The sequence below is a fragment of the Henckelia pumila genome, unplaced genomic scaffold (genome assembly GCF_033568475.1).
Source record: "Henckelia pumila isolate YLH828 unplaced genomic scaffold, ASM3356847v2 CTG_461:::fragment_3, whole genome shotgun sequence".
Lineage (NCBI taxonomy): Eukaryota > Viridiplantae > Streptophyta > Magnoliopsida > Lamiales > Gesneriaceae > Henckelia > Henckelia pumila.
This window is the reverse complement of record NW_027331831.1, coordinates 11,071,739-11,093,500: the sequence shown is the minus strand read 5'-3', so window position 1 is coordinate 11,093,500 and position 21,762 is coordinate 11,071,739. Positions and strand designations below refer to the sequence as shown.

At 37.9% G+C, this 21,762-nt stretch overlaps 2 protein-coding genes across 2 annotated transcripts; both read left to right on the top strand.

Moving 5' to 3' along the window:
- Positions 1 to 12,428: 12,428 nt before the first annotated feature.
- LOC140871319 (PH, RCC1 and FYVE domains-containing protein 1-like) lies at positions 12,429 to 18,102 on the top strand. Its single transcript, XM_073273776.1, has 9 exons — positions 12,429 to 13,121; positions 13,276 to 13,362; positions 13,748 to 13,837; positions 14,050 to 14,130; positions 14,264 to 14,422; positions 14,509 to 16,623; positions 16,898 to 17,044; positions 17,346 to 17,632; positions 17,711 to 18,102. The coding sequence occupies exons 1-9, from the start codon at positions 13,074 to 13,076 to the stop codon at positions 17,802 to 17,804; spliced, it is 3,108 nt and encodes a 1,035-aa protein (XP_073129877.1). The 5' UTR covers positions 12,429 to 13,073; the 3' UTR covers positions 17,805 to 18,102.
- A 919-nt stretch (positions 18,103 to 19,021) lies between these two features.
- On the top strand, positions 19,022 to 21,315 carry LOC140871816 (small ribosomal subunit protein uS4y). Its single transcript, XM_073274544.1, has 3 exons — positions 19,022 to 19,166; positions 19,904 to 20,285; positions 20,938 to 21,315. Exons 1-3 carry the CDS (start codon positions 19,139 to 19,141, stop codon positions 21,119 to 21,121), a joined length of 594 nt encoding a protein of 197 aa, XP_073130645.1. The 5' UTR covers positions 19,022 to 19,138; the 3' UTR covers positions 21,122 to 21,315.
- Positions 21,316 to 21,762: the final 447 nt, after the last annotated feature.

Here is a 21,762-nt window from a genome sequence, read left to right as displayed (position 1 = left end):
ACTCTCAGTGACAGACTATCGAATATAGAGTTGAGCGGCTCTATAGTCAGGTATAACAAGGTATAGGCTCAACGTGTATATGCACATGACATATGAATAAAGAAAACGGTAAATCATATCTCATGCCATATAATAATGCCAAATAAATGCAACATATAAACATGTATACTCGCTGGCAATCTCAGTCAATGTGTACGTACCTCTAGGCTAGTTCAAGTATATTAGGATCCTAGGTTCCAAGCCTATATTCAAAAGTTCACCGTATCACTACATAAATTCTATAAGCCTTAACTAAGCTAATAAGTACTCCCAAAACTTAAATAGATTCCCGGACCATACCTTTGTCCGTAGATAGCCCTTTGGAGTCGCTAGTCCCGGATGACTATAACCACTTCTTTGTTATTCCAGAATCTCATTATTACCGATAGGGCCCTCTGTATAACGCTTACTATAAACTGAACACTCGGAATACTTGATTTATATCTAATTTCTTGTCTGAATGGCCCTATTTATAGGCAAAATATGCCGGAGTTCGGAGCCTCCGAACTGGGGTTCGGGCCCTCCGAACCTGCATGCCCGACACTTGTCGAAAATCGCGGATTAGTCATCTAGCATTGTTGTCTCGGGGAGTTCGGAGCCTCCTAAGAGCTGGGTTCGGAGGATTCGGATGGTCCGAACTTGGTATTTGAGTTCGGATGGCCCGAACTCATTTCGGTGCCTCCAAACTGTCCGAGACCCCCGGGACCCTTCCTACCATTTTCGGACGTTCCGGAGCTGATTTTACACTTATTTTCACCAAATAAGGACTCCTTAATCATGTTTTGCCACTTTTAAAATTATATGTCATAACATAGCATGTAAAGTAGAACTTGGCTACTACCTTTAGATGTAGCGATCCATCTGGTAATTCTGAAGTCCAATTAAGCCTCAGAATTGGTTAATTACTAATCCTTAATCATATTTAACATATTATTATCTTAAAATGGGTTCTGGGTTACTACATTCTCCCCATCTTTAGATATTTTGTCCGCGAAATAAAATCTAAAGACAAATCAATATAACAATATGAAACATTAAACCATGTTTTATTACAACAACTATAATTACAACTACATGGTAATAAAAAATACAAAGCAAACAACTCAGGATATTCTGCTTGCATACGACTCTCAGTTTCCCAAGTTGCTTCTTCAGCGCCTCGGCGCTGCCACTGTACCATCACAAGTGGTATAGTCTTGTTCCGAAGAATTTTCTCCTTCTTGTCTAGGATACGGAGTGGTCGTTCAACAAAAGACAGATTTGGTTCTAGCTGAATATCAGCATGCTGGATAATATGAGATTCATCAGCTATGTACTGTCGAAGTAACGACACATGAAAAACATTATGTATACTGGAAAGAGATGGCGGTAACGCCAAACGATAAGCAACATCTCCAATCTTCTCCAGTATCTGGAAAGGCCCAATGAAACGAGGTGATAACTTACCTTTCACACCGAATCTCATCACCTTCCTAAAAGGTGATACTCGCAAGAACACATATTCACCAGGCTCAAACTGCAATGGCCTGCGATGAATATTAGCATAACTGGCTTGTCTATCTTGAGCAGTTTTGATCCTCCGCTTGCTCAAATTTACCTTGTCTACAATCTGCTGCACCAACTCAGGACCCTAGACTTGTCGTTCTCCTATTTCATCCCAGAATAACGGAGTACGACACCGTCGACCATACAATGCCTCGAAAGGTGCCATATCAATACTACGATGATAACTGTTGTTAGAACCTAATTGGGGGGGGGGGGGGGGGATTTAGGTTCTATTGGCAACTTTAGCAATTTAAAGCGATTATGCAAGTACGCAAGCGGAAGACTTAAGCAATCAAATAATAAGTGCGGTAAATAAATGCGTAATGTAAATAAAGCAGTAAAAGGGATAAGAGATGTTTATGGAAGTTCGACGATAAATCGTCTACGTCTCCCCTTCTTGGTTAAGTCGATTAACCAAGGATCCACTAGCACTTCGAACGTCTTGGCCTTGATGGCTCCAAGGATAGCCTTACAACTTGACACGATCACCGCGCCGATACAACTCAACACTCTTGGCCTTAAGGGCTCCAAGGATAGCCTCAACACTCGTAAAATACACTTGGCTTCACACACAAGTGTTTACAACGATAGCACAACACACTTGGATTCACACTCAAGTGTTTACAACAATAGCACAACCAACTCACAAACTATTTTTACAAACACTCTCAAATATATCACACAAACACTTTGATAGTGAGAAATTGCTTGCAAAGGAGAGAAGAGATGAGTTGGGATGTCTCCAAATGAACTTGGATGGCCTCTATTTATAGTTGGCAAAGTTTTGAATCTGATTTGAGTGCTTGGAGCGTGTGGTAAGAAGTCAAGGAATGACAAAAAGTGTTCGGCGCCGCTGCCTACATTTTCCCAGCACTGAGCGGATTTTGTGGAAAAATCATATCTTCCAATCTAACCGTTGGATTGATCTGAAATTTGAACTGAAGCTTTAAAACATCTGGATCTTCAATCTGAACGGTGGAGATTCGATTCTAACTTGTCAAACATTTCCAGTAATTTTCGGAAGTCACTTCATCAAGTTTTCGAACTTGTTCTGTGCAACAAATTGGAAAAATTCATATCTCCATATTTATCTGTTGGATTGATCTGAAATTTGGACAGAGGTTGTAAAACATCCTGAATTTGAATCTGATCGGTGGAGATGTGATTTGGATGTTTCAAACAATCCCAGTTAATTTCTGAAGTTGAATCTTCATAATTTGCTTCATGTTCTGCAGAAATAAGTACTGTGCAATCTTTGTAGAAAAATCATAACTTCATATCTAGCCGTTGGATTGATATGAAATTTTGATATAAGTTTGAAAACATCCTGATATTGATTTTGATCGGTGGAGATTTGATTTGGATGTTTCAAGCACGTCCAGTAATTTTCAGAAGTTGATTCTTCATTCTTCACTACAAGTTCTGCAGAAATAGGTACTGCACAATTTTTGTGGAAACATCATAGCTCCATATCTAGCCGTTGGATTGCTCTCAAATTTGGACAACACATGTAAAACTTCTTCATCACGATTATGACCGGTGGAGATCGGATTTAAATGCCTAGAAAATTCCCAGTAATTTTCGGAAGTTGCTGCTCCATACTTTGGCTTCTTCTTCTTTTTTTTTTTCATATCTCTTAACAATGTTTCATCCATTCAATGAGCAATAAAAGACTTTATAAATACATGTATAGCTTCAAAATAACTTCCAACAATTTATTTGTCAATAAATTCTAATCTGCAAAATCTCACTTTAAATGGTTAGTAACAATTAACCGAGTTTTGTAATCATCAAAACATAATATTATGAGACTTGTTAATGCATTAAAAACATTAATCTCATAACACGAGATTTGTATGCGTTTAAGGCGTAACAACTGTTATTGTAGGCAAATTCGATCAAAGGTAACTGATCCTGCCAAGATAAGCCAAAGTCCATGACAGAAGAACGTAGCATATCCTCCAACGTACGAATCGTCCGCTCTGACTGTCCGTCAATCTTCGGATGATATGCAGTGCTCAAACTCAGAGTGGTACCCAACGCCTCCTGAAAACTACCCCAAAAACGTGAGGTAAACCGCGGGTCTCTATCACTGACTATGCTCACTGGAATCCCATGCAATCGCACTATCTCCTGGATGTATAAACGTGCCATGCGATCATAAGAATACTCCCGGTTATAAGGAATAAAGTGTGCTGATTTCGTTAAACGGTCAAACGACCCAGATAGCATCACACTGACGTGAAGTTATAGGTAAGTGGGTAAAAAAATCCATAGTTACGTACTCCCACTTCCATTCGGGAATCTCAAGATTCTGCAATAATCCACCTGGTCGTCGGTGTTCAGCCTTGACCTGTTGACAAACCAAACATCTTGAAACAAATTGATACACACTCCGTTTCATCCCATTCCACCAGAATCTAGTTCGCAAGTCTTTATACATTTTCATGCTTCCAGGATGAACTGATAATCGACTCCTGTGAGCTTGAGATAGAATATCGTTCCTGAGCTCCGCAACATTAGGTACAACCACTCGATTAGATAAGAACAATAAACCATCTGCCTGAAAATGAAATCCAGATGTATTAAATCAATTGGCTAAACGTGCCAAACGCTGAGTCTTAACATCAGATATCTGAGCATCTCTGATCCGAGAATACAATGCTGGCTCAGACAAAATAGTATACAATCGAATCTCATTTCTCCCTTTCTTGTGCTTGAGCGTAAAACTCAATGAACAACACTCTTGAATCATATGAGATACTTCACTAGTCTGAAGTGCAGAAAGTCTCACCTGCCGACTCAAGACATCAGCAGTAAGATTAACAGAACCTGGATGATATTTGATTTCACAATCATAATCCTTCAAAAGATCCATACAGCATCTCTGTCGCACATTCAACTCCGCCTGAGTGAATAAATATTTCAGACTCTTGTGATCCGTAAATATCTCAAATTTCTCGCCATAAAGATAATGTCTCCAAATCTTGAGCGCAAATACAATGGCGGCTAACTCGAGATCATATACTGGATAATTATTCTCATGCGTCTTCAACTGTCGAGAAGCATAGGCAATAACATGTCCATGCTGTGTTAGAACACATCCCAACCCCTGACCAGAGGCATCAGTATAGACAACATAACCTCCTGATCCAGAAGGTAGAGCTAGCACAGGTGCAGTAGTAAGACGTCCACGCAGCTTGTGAAATGACTCCTCACAATCCGAGGACCATATGAAGGCAACATCTTTCCGTGTAAGCTGTGTCAAAGGTCTGGCCAACTGTGTAAAATTCTCGATGAACCGACGGTAATATCCAACTAGACCCAAGAAACTACGAATCTCAGCAACCGTCGTCGGATGAGACCAGTTCAGCACTGCCTCTATCTTACTAGGATCAACAGATATCCCTTCATTAGAAATCACATGACCGAGAAACACTACCCGATCAAGCCAGAATTCACACTTGCTCAATTTCGCATACAGCTGCTTATCTCGTAACGTCTGTAAAACAATCCTCAAATGTTGTGCATGCTCATCCTTGTCATGAGAATAGACAAGAATATCATCAATGAAGACGATGACAAATCTATCCAGATATTCTCGAAATACCTGATTCATCAGATTCATAAAGACTGCCGATGCATTCTTCAAACCAAATGGCATAACCAGAAATTCATAATGCCCGTATCTGGTCCTAAAAGCAGTCGTAGAAATATCTGAGTCTCGTACCCACATCTGGTGGTATCTAGATCTCAGATCTATCTTGGAGTAAACAGAAGTATCCTGTACTTGATCGAATATATCATCAATCCGCGGCAAAAGATACTTATTCTTGATGGTGACACGATTCAACTGCCTGTAATCAATACACAATCGCATCGATCCATCTTTCTTCTTGACGAACAAAACAGGTGCTTCCCACGGAAAAACACTAGGACGAATATATCTCTTATCAAGCAGATCCTGTAACTACTGTTTCAATTCCCTCATCTCTGATGGTGCTAGACGATAAGGCACTTGGTATATAGGCGTAGTTCCTGGTACTAAATCAATAACAAATTCAACCTCTCGCACCGGAGGAAAACTAGGAATCTCGTCAGGGAATACATCAGGAAACTCACTGATTACCGGTAACTGATCAATACCCGTACTACTCATGGACATATCAACTGTATAGATAAGGTAGCCCTCCCCACCTGACTCCAAGACATGACATGCCTTCAGAGCCGAAACAAGTGGCATCGGAGGTCGCGCACCCTCACCATAAAAATACCAGCTATCACCCTTAGCCGGATGAAACTGTACCAGACGTTGATAACAATCCACAGTAGCGTGATACAAAGTCAGTATATCTATTCCCAAAATACAATCAAAATCTGCCATCGCTAATATCATCAGATTAGCTGACAATACATTACCCTCAAACTCTAGAAGGCAACCCATCACTAGACGCTTAGTTACTATCTCCTGCTCCAGCGGAGTAGATACAACTAAATCCATCTCTAATGATACATAAGGTAATCTATGTCTCTTAAAAAAGCGACTAGAAATAAAGGAATGCGATGCTCCAGTATCAATTAAAACAAGTGCAGGAATACCACATAACAAAAAGGTACCTGCCAACATGCGATCACTTCCTTCAGTAGCCTGTTCTTGAGACAAAGCAAATACCTGCCCTTGAGTCTGGGGATGGTAACCAGAAGAACTCTGTGGTGCTGACTGCTGTCGTGGAAAAGTATAAGCCTGAGATCCAACCTGTGATCCCGATCCACTAGCAGAACCCATGCGCTGAGGACAATCTCTCCGCAGATGTCCCTGCTGACCGCAAATATAACAAGCACCAGTAGCTCTCCGACATGAAGCTGTAGGATGATTCCCTCCACAGTGACTACAAAACTCCTCCTTCTTCTTCTTCTTCCCAAAACGGAACATACCTTGTGAACCACGAGATCCAGATGAAGTAGTAGGAGTAGAAGAAGACGTAGGTCCAGTTTGCACAACAGATTGAGCTCTAGGCTCAAATGATCCACTAAGCTGTGCTGGCATCAACAACTATGCACGCCTGTTGCTGGTCTCCACAAGACGGCAACGATTCACCAAAATCTCATAAGATACTGGGTCATCACAGACAACAACCTGTGAGTAGATATCTTGGTTCAGGCCTTATAGAAAGAGATCATACTTCGATGCATCACTCTCATTAATATGAGGATTGAAAGGTAGCAGATCAAGAAATCATTGCTGATATTGATCAATAGTCATTGATCCTTGCCTCAGAGTAAGCAACTCCATCGATCGTGCTTGGCGAACAGCTGGAGGAAAATACAGTTTCTAGAACTGTTGACAGAAATCTCCCCAAGTCACCTGTCCTCTCTCAGTACGTGCCTGAGCAGCTTTGGCATCCCACCAAAAACGTGCTCGATCCTCTAGAACAAATTCTAGAACTTCCAATTTCTGATCCTCAATACAATCGAAAGCACGAAAAGTACTCTCGAGTTTAGACATCCAACTTATTGCTTGTTCAGGATTCTCTCCTCCCACCAAAGGTTTCGGTCCTACTTGCATGAATTTATTGATAGAGTAGCGACGTCTACCCTCATGATGACGATGTTGATCATCATGATGGCGGTGATGACGATGATGATGACCACCTCCCTGGCCAATACTACCGTGACTTTCGTCAGCCATATCCTGAAAATAATTGCACATTAAAATCCCAAATGCGCAAGAATTACTCAAAACTAATTCTAAATCCCAAGTACTAATCCCAAAATTTAAGCATGCTCTGATACCAAAAATGTAGTGACCCTGCATGGTATCACCTACTAACTGACAACTAATAGCATGCATTAAACTTAATACAATAAAATAACTTAACAGAGTAAAACGTACGGAAACATAACCATAAATTACAAATCAGCTTAGTATAAAAGTGTCAAGCTTATTCATCAGTAGTGATACAACCATATCAAAATACTTAAAAGTAAACATTATACATCTATATCGAATCCTGCTGTATAATTAACTCCTCAAGGCCTGCTCCCTAATCCTGCCTTGAACCACCAGCTCCGTCCATCCTGCGACCTGCCCCATAGAATAGGGTGTCCAAGATAACAACTAGGACGTGAACGGTAACTCCCAGTACATAAACATGAGTACACGTATAAATATGATGCATGCAACATGATGACTGGTAAATGGTCATCTGAAAAGTCATGCTCAGTACAGGCACCACATGAGTGCTGCCACCGCACGGATCAACCTCTGGGTGCAACCACACTCGTCTAGTACACAAGAGTAGACATACATAAATGCCCCCGCCGTCGCGGTACTCTCAGTGACAGACTATTGAATATAGAGCTGAGCGGCTCTATAGTCAGGTATAACAAGGTATAGGCTCAACGTGTATATGCACATGACATATGAATAAAGAAAACGGTAAATCATATCTCATGCCATATAATAATGCCAAATAAATGCAACATATAAACATGTATACTCGCTGGCAATCTCAGTCAATGTGTACGTACCTCTAGGCTAGTTCAAGTATAGTAGGATCCTAGGTTCCAAGCCTATATTTAAAAGTTCACCGTATCACTACATAAATTCTATAAGCCTTAACTAAGCTAATAAGTACTTCCAAAACTTAAATAGATTCCCGGACCATACCTTTGTCCGTAGATAGCCCTTTGGAGTCGCTAGTCCCGGATGACTACAACCACTTCTTTGTTATTCCAGAATCTCACTATTACCGATAGGGCCCTCTGTATAACGCTTACTATAAACTGAACACTCGGAATACTTGATTTATATCTAATTTCTTGTCCGAATGGCCCTATTTATAGGCAAAATCTGCCGGAGTTCGGAGCCTCCGAACTGGGGTTCGGGCCCTCCGAACCTGCATGCCCGACACTTGTCGAAAATCGCGGATTAGTCATCTAGCATTGCTGTCTGGGGGAGTTCGGAGCCTCCTAAGAGCTGGGTTCGGATCCTCCGAACCCAGGTTCGGATGGGCCGAACTTGGTATTTGAGTTCGGATGGTTCGAACTCATTTCGGTGCCTCCGAACTGTCCGAGACCCCCGGGACCCTAACTACCATTTTCGGACGTTCCGGAGCTGATTTTCCACTTATTTTCACCAAATAAGGACTCCTTAATCATGTTTTGCCACTTTTAAAATTATATGTCATAACATAGCATGTAAAGTGGAACTTGGCTACTACCTTTAGATGTAGCGATCCATCTGGTAATTCTGAAGTCCAATTAAGCCTCAGAATTGGTTAATTACTAACCCTTAATCATGTTTAACATATTATTATCTTAAAATGAGTTCTGGGTTACTACAGGGTCGCGGTCATTTTTTGCGTGTGTTGGGGTGTGTGCGTTTTGGGTTGGGACCTCTCGTGACTTGTGGAGAGTGTCTGCGTTCTTTTCTTGGAGTGTGTTGGTGTGTGTGCGTTGTTCGGGTTTTTTTATGTGTGTGTGCATTGCTGGGTGTTGTTGTGCGTGTGTTGTAGGGTGCGTGTGTGGGTAGGGTGTGTGTGTGTGTAGGGTGGTGTTCCTCGTGTGTGTGTGTGTGTGTGTGTGCATGTTTCTACTTCTGCTCCTATTGACCCGCTCTTGCATGGGTCCCATTCGAGATAGACATGTTTTCCGGCCTTACTTGCTTCGTCTTGTTGCCTGGTGTTGGATTTCAGAGTGCTTCGGAGTACTCCACTGGGTTTCTGCGGATTTTACTTTTGTGCTGGTGGCCTCTTTCTGCTTTGCTGTCCACCTCCCTTGGAACTCCCTTCTGAGCTTCTTGGGTGACTTGATAGAGAATGGCTTGAAGATTTTGATCCTTCAGCTAGCTTAGTCAGTTTGCCTGCTTTATATATTCGACCGATGTGGTCTTAATTTGTTGTTATTCTTTTTGAGATTTTGTCGTAATGATATTTTGAACTTAGTCCTGTGAGAGGGAGCCTTTGCCCTTCCTCCATCGGCTTCTTTTCATCATTTATATACAGGTAGGGGTTTGCCTAAACCCTCCGCTTCCGATGGTGTTTTTTTTTTTATTTTTTAAAAAAAAAGTGACGCACTATACAATTGAGAACAAGATAGTACATGTTTTGAGAATATATATTTATATAAAAAAAAGTGTTTCCGTAGCATGTGGCCCTAAAATATATATATAACAATAAGGAATTTTTCCAGTTTATTTCCCCTCTCATATTTGGCATTTGAGTTCTTTGATTTAACTTCATACAAACTTGATATTGTTTATTAAATATTGATTCAGAATATATGTAACACGATTCTAGGGGCATAGGTGGTAGGCCAAGAGAGAAGCAAGAGGCAGCAGCTTGTATGTACTCGTGACATCAATCCTGCATTGAGTCATGCATTGATGATTATAAAGCTTAGCAAGGGCGGTCCAAAGAAAAATGAGGCCCGGGGCAAAGATTAGAGGAAGAGTTTCTTACATTAATTTTTTTTAAAAAAAGTTGATATTTACACTCCGTTTTTTGTTATTTGTATTACATTTGTAAATAAATTTGCACTTTATTATACACATGAATTTGAGTGTAGGTAACACAAAATAGAGTGTAAATATCAAATTCCATTTAAAAAATCATATATAATCGAGTTATACGAAATTATCATCATATTTTGTGAATATAATTATGATCCCGAAAAAAAATCACATTGAACTATTAAAACTCACAATTTAAGTGCTAATTTAATTTAAAATCAGTTAATTTAGTCATTAAAGATAAATTAAATAAAAGTCCTAATTTTCAAAATTAAGTTTCGAAATTTGTACCTTCAATCCATAATTTTCAACCACGACATAAAATTAACTATAAATATTAAAATATAACATTAAATTAAAAATAAATTGAACGATTCATAAGTCAAATTTTAACGCACACAGAGGTCAAGAGAAAATTGGTCGAACATCAAGCTATAAAAATCAATGCCAAGAATGTGAAAAGTGATGATCGACGACAAACAACGTCAAATTGAGAGGTGATGAACGAAGCGACAATTGAACATATTAATTTGAGTGATAGCTTTATTGTTGACGATATATAAATATTCTTTGATTTTTTAAATAGCTATTATAGTATAATAAAAATTAATTGAAGTACATTAATACGTAATATTTATAATATACATCTATAATAATTTTTTTTAAAATTTGGGGCATGCGGGGTCAGGGCCGCCCCTGAAGCGTAGTATGAAAGCTACATAAAGATTATATAAGAAGTAATATTTATGATTTGATGAGTTTAAATTTTGATACTTTATGTGTGTACGTATTTGCAGTTTTTGTTATCTATATTCGTTAATCTTAAGTTTTAGTTCATATCTTTATTATTATTATTATTATTATTATTATTTTTTAGTTGTAATTTTTCTAACTTGATGTCGACTTGACACAAACGTAGAGCTCACATGCAATGACGAAGTCAGGAATTTCAATCTATTCGGGCTAGAATTTTTAGCTCTTGAATCATTCAATATTCTAAATTTAATTACCCGGGCTTATAATATCAAATTATTCCAAATTTTTTTTAATTTAATATATATAAAATTTAAGAAAAAAAAAATCCCACTCGGGCTAAAGTCCGGGTAAAGATAAGTGTGGCTCTACCACTGCTCACATGCATAGTAGAACATTAGTACTTTTTATGACAAAAGACTAAAATTACTAAAAATTAAGAGTTGTATGAGTAAAATGAAACTCGTTTTTATAACATGAAGAATAAAAAAGTTCACATAGAGAAACATATATATAGGAATGAAATTGTCTCAGTTACCTTGCGAAGGAGCGCTTAAGTTCAATCCTGGTCTCATCGCAGACACATACATATATGAAATATATGAAATATAAATTAAAGATTTACTCCAAATCAGAAGGTATATGTCATTCATTTACATGCATGGAATATTGTAAATTTTAATTATCTAATTGTATGGATTTTTTAAGGTATCTAGTTAAAAGCACTGCATTGTATTCAAACTAATTTGAAATCGAACTAGGTACAACGTCCCATTATTTAAAACTAGAATAAGAAGATATCATACCAATTATTTTATCACAATAACTTTTGTGAGATGATCGTCTCATCAGTTTCATGATACAGATCTCCTATCTTATGACAAAAGTACTATTTTTTAAGTAAATATGGACATAGTTGATCTCAGGGGCGGAATCAGGATTCGAAAATACCTGGGGCTGGGCCTGGCTCCGTCCGACTGGTGGATTATATAACCATGATAATTGTATTAGTATAGTCCCGCGCCAATGATATGCGTCAATAATACAATGAGGAAGTGTTGATGTTGACATGTCTGATGTAATGGTTCGGTTTTTTTTTTTTTTTGCAAGTTAGATGTTCATGTGAACATCTCACTTGCATAAAATATGAACCGTTGGATATCTCATTGGGCACTATCCCAATGGGGTAACATCGACACTTTCGTACAATGGATAGACGATTGGATCGATTCGATGCTTATTTTATGTTACAACGAAAGTGTTATACTCGATATATTTATATATATATATATCTATCGGTACTAATTTTTCATGGTCAGTTTAAATGTTCATGTAACATTTTCTACACGTTGTGTACAACAAACCAAGAACAGAGTTTCGTATGGCAAAATGTAAGAAGTTGTAAATTTTCAAAATTATCGACATACGTGTCTGTGTGTCTTTTATTTGTCAATTGATAGAAAGATTCGGATCTAAGTCGTTAAATCGAAACAAAAAATTTACCAATTTAATAATATAATAATATTATTATAACAACATGGCATTCTCCCGGAATTAAAGGGTTGATGAGAAATAGAACTGGAGAGAGAGGGGAAGCAAAGAAATCAAGAAGGTTTGCACGTCTGAGGGATCTTACCCCGATAATCAACCCTCCCCAGAATCCCATAATTCCTTCACAATTCAGAATTTAATTGATTTCAAGATTCAAGAATCTGGTCTGGAATTCATTTCCCATATTTGGTAGCTCAAAGATTAGATTGTGTACCCAGAAAACCCATAATTGTTCTTCATTTGGTGGTTTAAAGATTAGATTTTTGACCAAGGCATCTTAAATGCAGTAAACCCTTTAGGTGTAAGGACATTCTCTGGAAGATTCCACCAGCTCTTGTCCCCTTCGCTTATGCATGCATGCGCATGAATTTTTGAAGAGAGATTTATTTTTTGGGGGTAGGAGATCCATTTTCCGCAGGTGGCTACAGCTGTTTGAATTAAATTTCTTGCGTTCGGCAATTAGAATTTTGTATGGATACGAATTTTGCTTTTAAAGGACCTGTTGATTGAAATTTCGAAATGTGGTAGATGAGGAAACCAAATCTTGTATCTTGGAGTTTAGGGGATTTGTATCATGGGGCAGAATAGGTGGGAGAAAGCATTATTTTTCGATAATTCGGATGGGTTTTGGTTTAATGCTTGGATTGTTTCACTTGGTTATTTTGCAACGTGAATGGCTGATTTACAGAGGCCTAGTCTCGCGGAAAGAGACGTTGATCAGGTGCTTATGAACTCGTTCCCTGTTGTTTATTAGCTACCATAATATATTTCATGTTTTGGTAGAGATAGTGATGCATCAAGTTATGACTTCTTTTATGAGAACCTTGAGAAAATGTGAAGCTTATGGCATTGGATTGACGAGTCTTTTTCTTTAGGCCATTACAGCTCTTAAGAAGGGAGCACACTTGTTGAAGTATGGACGGAGGGGAAAACCAAAATTTTGCCCATTTCGACTTTCTACAGTAAGTTCTCGTAGAAGTTTATATAGACGTCGTCAATCTAAACTTGTAATATTAGGTGTCTTCCATCGGATTCGGCTTGGTTAATTTCCTTGAGACTCTAGGAATAGCTAACGTTGAATGAACTTTGTTTATTTTGTTTTGTTTTTCGTTTTTTTTTTGGTGCATTGGGAAGTTTGTTTTTTCTGCCTAGATTGAATGCTTTTACTCAAAAGTATTTTTAGAACTTGACATTAACCAACCTTCAGTTTAACCACCAAATTTAAACTCTTCATATGTCATAATACACTCTTAATATGTTTTTGAACTTTTTTTTAATGCTTTCTAAGATTTATGGGTATTTTTTTGTCATGTTTCATGTCATTTGAATTGTTTGTCTAAATTTCAGGATGAGTCAAAGTTGTTGTGGTATTATGGAAAAGATGAGAAAGCACTTGAGTTCTCTCAGGTTTCGAGGATAATTCCTGGGCAAAGAACAGTAAGTACTACTATATTATATTTTTCTTGGCGGAAAGCTTGCATAATCTGAATTTGATGCAATATTTGAACACTCCTAAAGATGCAAAGCTTTACAAACCAAATTATTAGAATTTTCAAGAGATTATCTGCCGCCCGAGAAACTTATTGGAACATTATCAAGGTAACAATTCAAATTTTTTGACTCATATAGTCACATTTTTTGCTTGACAGGCTATTTTTCAGCGATATCCTCGTCCTGAGAAAGAGTACCAGTCATTTTCTCTCATATATAATGAGAGATCATTGGATTTGGTGAGCTTGTGATTGATCTCTTGTTATATATCTATTCTTCATTTCACCAAATTGATCACCAAAATTTTAGACCTATCTTATCAAGATATATTTGAAACTAGATTCTTAACATATTCTTACTAAAACTTGACAGATATGTAAAGATAAGGAAGAAGCAGAAGTTTGGTTTCTTGGATTAAAAGCTCTAATAGCACGTGGTAGTAACAGAAAATTACGAAGTGAGCCAAAGAGTGAGATTGCATCTTCAGATAGTCCACGTGGCCAGAAAGTTTTCCCATCTAGTTCACCATTTGTGAGTTGCAGTGTCTCGTGTTTTAAAAGAAGTGTTTTTATAAAAAAAATACGTCTATTTATTTCTCTTATTTTTAAGTTTTGTAGGATCAGAGTGATGCCCAACCTACGGAAAATGTTTCTCAAGGTAGGTTGGGAAAGGCATTTGCTGATATTGTTTCATACACCGCAGCTGCCAAGAAATTTCAGTTGGCTGAGTCTGTTACACAATCTCCCACTTTACAGTCAGCAGTGGCTGTGGATACCTCAAATGCCAGATCATCTGGAGCTGATACAGTTAGGGTGAGCCTTTCGAGTGCTGTAAGTTCTGTAAGCCAAGGTTCATGTAATGAGGATTTTGATAGCATAGGTGATGTTTTCATTTGGGGAGAAGGCACAGGTGCCGGAGTGTTGGGGGATGGTCTCGAAAAAGTTGATAGGTCATTTAGCATTAAGATTGATGCTCTCTTGCCTAAGGCATTGCAATCAACAACGGTACTTGATGTGTATAGTATTTCTTGTGGAAAGAGACACGCTGTTTTGGTTACGAAGCATGGAGAATTATTCAGTTGGGGTGAAGAGGATGGAGGTAGGCTTGGGCATGGAGTAGAAAAGGATATATCCCAACCGAAGCTCATAGAAAATCTTATTGGCGAGAGAATTGAATCAGTAGCATGTGGTGAGTATCATACTTGCGCTGTCACACTCTCGGGTGATCTTTATACTTGGGGTGATGGTTTCCGCCATGATGGTTTGCTTGAGCATGGAAGTGATACGAGTCACTGGATTCCAAAAAGGGTTAGTGGTCCTATAGATGGCTTAAGAGTATCGTTTGTCTCTTGTGGGCCATGGCATACAGCTTTGTTGATGTCTTCTGGACACTTGTTTACCTATGGAGATGGAACTTTTGGTGCACTAGGGCATGGAGATCGACGTGGCACAAGTGTTCCACGAGAAGTAGAAGCTTTAAAGGGAATGCGAAATGTAGGAGTTGCTTGTGGTGTATGGCACACTGCGGCAATTGTTGAAGTAACTCCTAGATCTCCTAACACCGGAAATTCGGACCTGTCACTATCTGGTAAGCTGTTCACTTGGGGTGACGGGGATAAAGGACGACTCGGGCATGATGACAATGACTCAAGACTAGTACCTGAATGCATTTCTTCATTAGCCGAAGTAGATTTTTCTCGAGTGGCCTGTGGAAACAACCTTACAGTTGCTCTGACTACTTCGGGAAAAGTGTACACTATGGGAAGCGTTGCTAATGGACAGCTAGGAAGTCCATTATTTGATGGAAAGACTCCTTCTTGTATAGAAGGTGATATTGGTGACAGTTGTGTGGAAGAGATTGCTTGTGGTTCATATCATGTTGCCATTTTGACTTCAAAACAGGAAGTTTATACATGGGGGAAGGGTACAAATGGGCAACTAGGCCATGGTGATACCGACGACCGGAGTACACCAACTCTAATCGAGTTTTTGAAAGATAAACAAGTAAAAAGTATAGCATGTGGTTCGAATTTTACTGCTGCTATTTGTCTGCACAAGTGCATATCTAGTACAGATAATTCGGTGTGCTCTGGCTGTCATAATCCTTTCAATTTCATGCGAAAACGTCACAATTGTTATAACTGTGGGCTAGTGTTTTGCAAAGTATGCAGTACCAGGAGGTCTCTTAAAGCCTCCTTAGCCCCTAGTGTGAACAAACCATATCGTGTTTGCGATGATTGCTTTGTCAAGTTACAAAAAGAAATGGATCCCGGACCCACCCCTCGAATACCTAAAGTTAAAACTGGAGCTAATATAGATAAGCCTGGTGAATCTGTAGCAAAAGAAACTGGAGGTTCTCGTTTATCAGGAGTTACTGCTAGACTCTCATCTGTTGACTCATTCAAGTCCGATAGAAGTTCCACAGTCCATACGACATTAGAATCGAATGAGAATAATGTATTCCTATTCCAAAATGGAAATATTCAGAGGCTGAGCACTTCTTCAAAATCGCCAAGGAGTCCATTTGAAACTTCCAAGAACTTCGTCTCTTTCTCTGTTCCAAGTTCCAGAATCGTTTCTCGGTCACCATCACCTGTACCCAGGATGTCAAATACTCTGAAATTCGCAACACCATCACCATCTTTGTCGTTTCGTACTTCAGAGGCAACTTCAGATGACATGAAGAGTCACAGTGATAGTTTAAGCCAGGATGTCAAAAGTTTAAGAGCACAGGTATGAATGATTTTATTCACCTACTGTTAAACAAATGATGTTGATTAATTGTAGACTACCATTGTGCATCTTTTCCCTCTATTCCTATCCGACCTTAATATTTGCGATTTTCCGGTCCTTTTGTCCACTCTGGAATATGAAATTTCATTTCCATAATTTGTATGCATGCTAAATAAACATTAATCAAGTTTGAATTAGATACCATATCTGGAAGCAAAATTTAACTTCTACAAACAATAGTCATTTTTCTTTGTAAATTTGGTTCAATACGTAGGTAGAAGAACTCAGCTGCAAAACACAACTTCTCGAAGCTGAACTTCACGGAAAATCGAAGAAGCTGAGTGAGATGGCCTTAAGGGTGGAAGATGAAGTTTGTAAAAACAAAGCAGCAGATGAATTGATCAAATCTTTGAATTCACAGGTTAATTCTTGCTGTTATTTAAACTCTTAATGCGTTCCAAGTCGTGGATACACTCAACAAATACATTTTAAGAAAACTGTTAAAGTTGTTTTCCCTTTAATGCATGTGGCTCCAAACGACAAAATTTCATTTTCTTGAGCGGAAGTGAACTATTTTCTATGGCAAGTTTCTTCATTCATGATTTGGAAGATCAAATTCTCCTCCCTTTTGATTTTCCGTCGTGTTGAGCTTTCTTAGAGGAAGAGTATCTATATGTTTCCATCCCTTTGTCTAGTCCATTAAAGTTCCAAATTCCGTGCAGTTAAAGGAAATGGCTGAAAGGGAACAACAAATTGCGTGTAGAAACCTGGATACAAATGACCAAATAACGGGCGAAACTAATCGCCCCTCAAACGGAAGCAGCGTGACAAGCATCACCTCTCCCAAGAGCGAGTGTGGAGACAATCCAACTCCCGCACCTATATCTAACGGAACTAAGTCATCTCAATTATATAAATCGGAACATATTATACAAGACGAGCCTGGAGTATACATCACTCTCATTTCATTACCAGACGGTGTCAACGAGTTGAGACGAGTTCGTTTCAGGTAGTTATTTTTCATATTTTCTTGTGCCATTTTTCGAATAATGTTTATAAACGTAGAGTTTTCCGTGTCCTCGTACAGCCGGAAACGTTTCACCGAGCAGCAGGCGGAGAAATGGTGGGCCGAAAATGAAACAAGGGTATGCCGACGACATAATATACAATCTGTGCAGTAACTTGATCAACCAGCTTTTTGTTTTTTATTATTTTTTAAATAGCTGAAGCGGCTGGAATTCTTTTCTCATCGGTTTGTTGAAGTGTTAGTTGGGACTTGGGCATACATGTTAAGTTAGGCGTAGTTCCTATTCTTTTATATTACGACAACTTCTTGTTTTTCTAGCTTTTTATTCTTTTTTGGTTAAAAAAACACATTTAAATTTATACTAAAAAACTGTTGTAAGACAGGATTAAATATGTGAGACCCAATCCTTTTTTATGTCGAAAATATTGTTGTATATATATAAATCGGTTGACTTATTTTACAGGTAATTCTTCGTGAAACCGTTTCAGAAGATATCTACCATTTATATTATTTGATAGTATTCAAGTGTGTGCTTCTTACTTGTTGTAATTTATTATGTTTAACATGCATTACCAACTATTTCTTTCATTTAAAAAATAGAAAAAACATAATGGTATGATGGATTCGCCAAACAAGCAATATATATATATATATATATTTGCTTGTGATCGTTTATTTATCTATAGTATTATGTGTTTTTACAATTATATATAGCATATGGATTTGAAATCAAATCATCGTTCATCCATTCAAATGCAATCTTACTCAAAATAATTTAATTCAAACACTAAATGATTCGATTTTACTTGCACAAGTCTCTTAGTTAGGGCTGTCAAATCATACCCTAAAATCTGATTTGATAAAAACTGATTCATATTACCATTCAAAAAAAAAAAAGTAATTCATATTAGGGTGGATTATTTTTTATTTGGAGGGATATTTATTTAGTTAAGAGGTTGTATTTGGATTGATGGCTTGGAGTTAAGGATTTCAAATCAATAATAACAAATTAATTAGTGTTCAGATAAATTGGTTTGAAAATAAATTTCAAATCTCAAATAATTATTTTTTGAGTATAGATTTCAAATGAAGTCATTCCAAATATTCAATCAAATCTTAATTTTCCGATCCAAATACAACCTAAGTTTCTCTAATTATTTTTCTTTGTTGATAAACTTGTCCACTAGAAATATAAAGTAGTTATTTAGTTAGTTAATCATAAAATTTCTAGGTTTTTGTAGTATTTTAGATTACTTTTTAAAAATAAAAAGTAAAAATGAAATTGGGCTATTTGGTCCTTTTGCATTGGTTCTCAATGGGCCTAGGGAATAGTCCAACTCTTTTGACAGGGCTCACTAGGGTTTTGGCCCAGTAAGGGATATATAACCTTAAGACAACTTCAAACCCTAGTGTTTCCATTCCATCGCGATCCACAGCAGCAGATCGGTGGACTGAGAATCGCGTAGGCGGCGGTGACGGCGGAGAAGTATGGTGAACGTCTCGTTTTACCGAAACTGTAAGCTTCCGTTACTTTTTACGTGAACAATTGATAGTACGCGATCACATCATAGAACACCAGTTTTGGTTGTGATTTATATGGGTGCGACTGTATGTGGCATTGTTTTTTCGCGGTCGTTTTTTTTGTTTTATTGGATTGCTTCTTTTACATATATTGTTATTCATACATTTTATGTTATGGAATTCCTTTGTTTACTGGTTGTAGTGGAGGTATTATTTTGAAAATACCTCTGTTGCATCTGACCAAAATTGCGTCTTTTTTATTTATAATCGTTTTTTAGATTTGGAATTAGGAAAGTTACGGAGATTTTGATTTCATTTTCATGCGGCGCATTGCTTGAGTCTAAAGATTTAGAGTTGAGAAGGGCACTATATTAGGTTCTTGACGTTGTGTTTGTTGTAAAGTTCGATAACGACTTCTGTTTGTAATATTTTTGCAAATGTTAGTATGTTGTGCTACTGAAATGTACGAGCATTAGTGTTGCGAGCATATTTTCGAAGATCATTAGTGCGCTAAAATTGGTTTCATGCATTAGAATATATAAAATAAAGTTGGAGTTGCTTGTCATGGCTCTGCTTTGTAAGAATCAGGTCTCTTATACACTAAAGATTGAATTTTGGGGTTGCACTGTTGCCCCCAATAAAGTTTTGATCTCATACTAAAAAAAGAATGAAGATAATGGTTTTCTCGCGCATGAGCTTATGCTTAAATCTGGTTGCTTCTGTTGGTTACAGATGGAAAGACGTTTAAGAAGCCTCGTCGCCCTTATGAGAAGGAGCGATTGGATGCTGAGTTGAAGCTTGTTGGAGAATATGGTCTGAGATGCAAGAGGGAGCTGTGGAGAGTCCAGTATGCACTGAGCCGCATCAGAAATGCTGCTAGAATGCTTTTGACTCTTGATGAGAAGGATCCCCGTCGTATTTTTGAGGGGGAAGCCCTTCTGAGGAGAATGAATAGGTATGGGCTACTGGATGAGAGCCAGAACAAGCTCGATTATGTCTTGGCCCTAACTGTAGAGAACTTCCTTGAGCGCCGTCTCCAGACTCTGGTGTTCAAGGCAGGGATGGCTAAATCTATTCACCATGCCAGAGTGCTTATCCGCCAAAGACATATCAGGTAAAAATGATTACTAAATTTCTCAGTGACTTTGCCGGCCTATCCTTTTTTTAGATATCTAGGTTCATATAACTTGTGATTGACAATCTATATACTGAATTATTGACTTTTCGGAAATGACAGTGAAAGCCTCACTCTTATTAATAGCCCGAATTGTGGGCATTTGCTTTCATTGGTTTGTCATACTACATTTGATTATTTATACTTTTGATATTGGACCAATAATTGCGATGTATATACTCATGTTTGTGGCTACATGTTTGCATCTATGCAGAGCTTCTCTATTATATTTGTATTTTGTTGTTGCTACGAGTGGTGGGAATGGGATATGCCCACCGAATATGTATTGGTGTTGATTACTGTAGCCGCACCCGTGTTAAATGATAATCTTCTCGAAAGGGTGCAGGCAACGATGCCGTGTGAAATGTGAATCTGCTTGTTACGTATTTCATTGTTGTATTGGTATTATTGTTTCTCTCCTGCTTTTATTATAAGAGATGAATGCCACCGATGTATGCCTTCCTTCAAGAATGAAGGTTTGAAATTTTTATGGCGGAGCTATAGATGTGTAGATGTAGCTGTGGGGCTAACAGTATTCTGCCTTTTCTTACCTTTCTATGGTGAAAGTTAAAGCTCTATTAACTTGATGTAGGGTTGGGAGGCAAGTGGTGAATGTGCCCTCATTTATGGTGAGAGTGGACTCCCAGAAACATATTGATTTCTCTCTCACAAGTCCATTTGGTGGTGGGCGTCCGGGTAGAGTGAAGAGAAAGAACCAAAAGGCAGCTGCAAAGAAGGCGTCTGGTGGTGATGGGGACGAGGATGACGAAGAATGAGGTAAACTTTTCTATTTGGTTATGCATGGCAATGTTTGGAAGCAGCATTTTGAGGTGGGTTTTTGCTACTCCTGTATTAGTGATAATGTTTTATAATGGACCATCCGTTTTCAATGAGATTTGTGTTTGAGAGACAGTTTCAAGCATTGCTATTTTCTGAATATGCAAACTTTATTATCGTTTTTAATATTGAATTTTCAATCTTTTTTTATACAAAAAATAGTGTATTTTAATTTATTTACTTGTGTTTGCAAATTGCAATCAGACTAACTTTTAGGCTTTTAGCTTTTGTCGTGAAGGCATTTGATAACATAAAAGTAATTAAACATACGTTTTTGTTTAAAAAATAGTATGAAAATGATAAGACTGCTTATTCGGTCGTGTTTTTTTAAATTAAATTACTGTTCGGAGAAAAAGGCCAATATTGAGAAGGAAGTTACCTGTTTAAAAATCCATTCTAACATTTCAAATTAAATTTCCTAGCTTGTCGAAGTCCCGCGATTTTTTCCCTGATAGCCAATACCTTGATGTCAAAACAAGATATAATATATATACTGTTGACTACATTTTCTTAAATATAGCATATTGTATACCGTATCAAAAATTACGGTATAAAATTTTTTTATATCGATATTTTACCG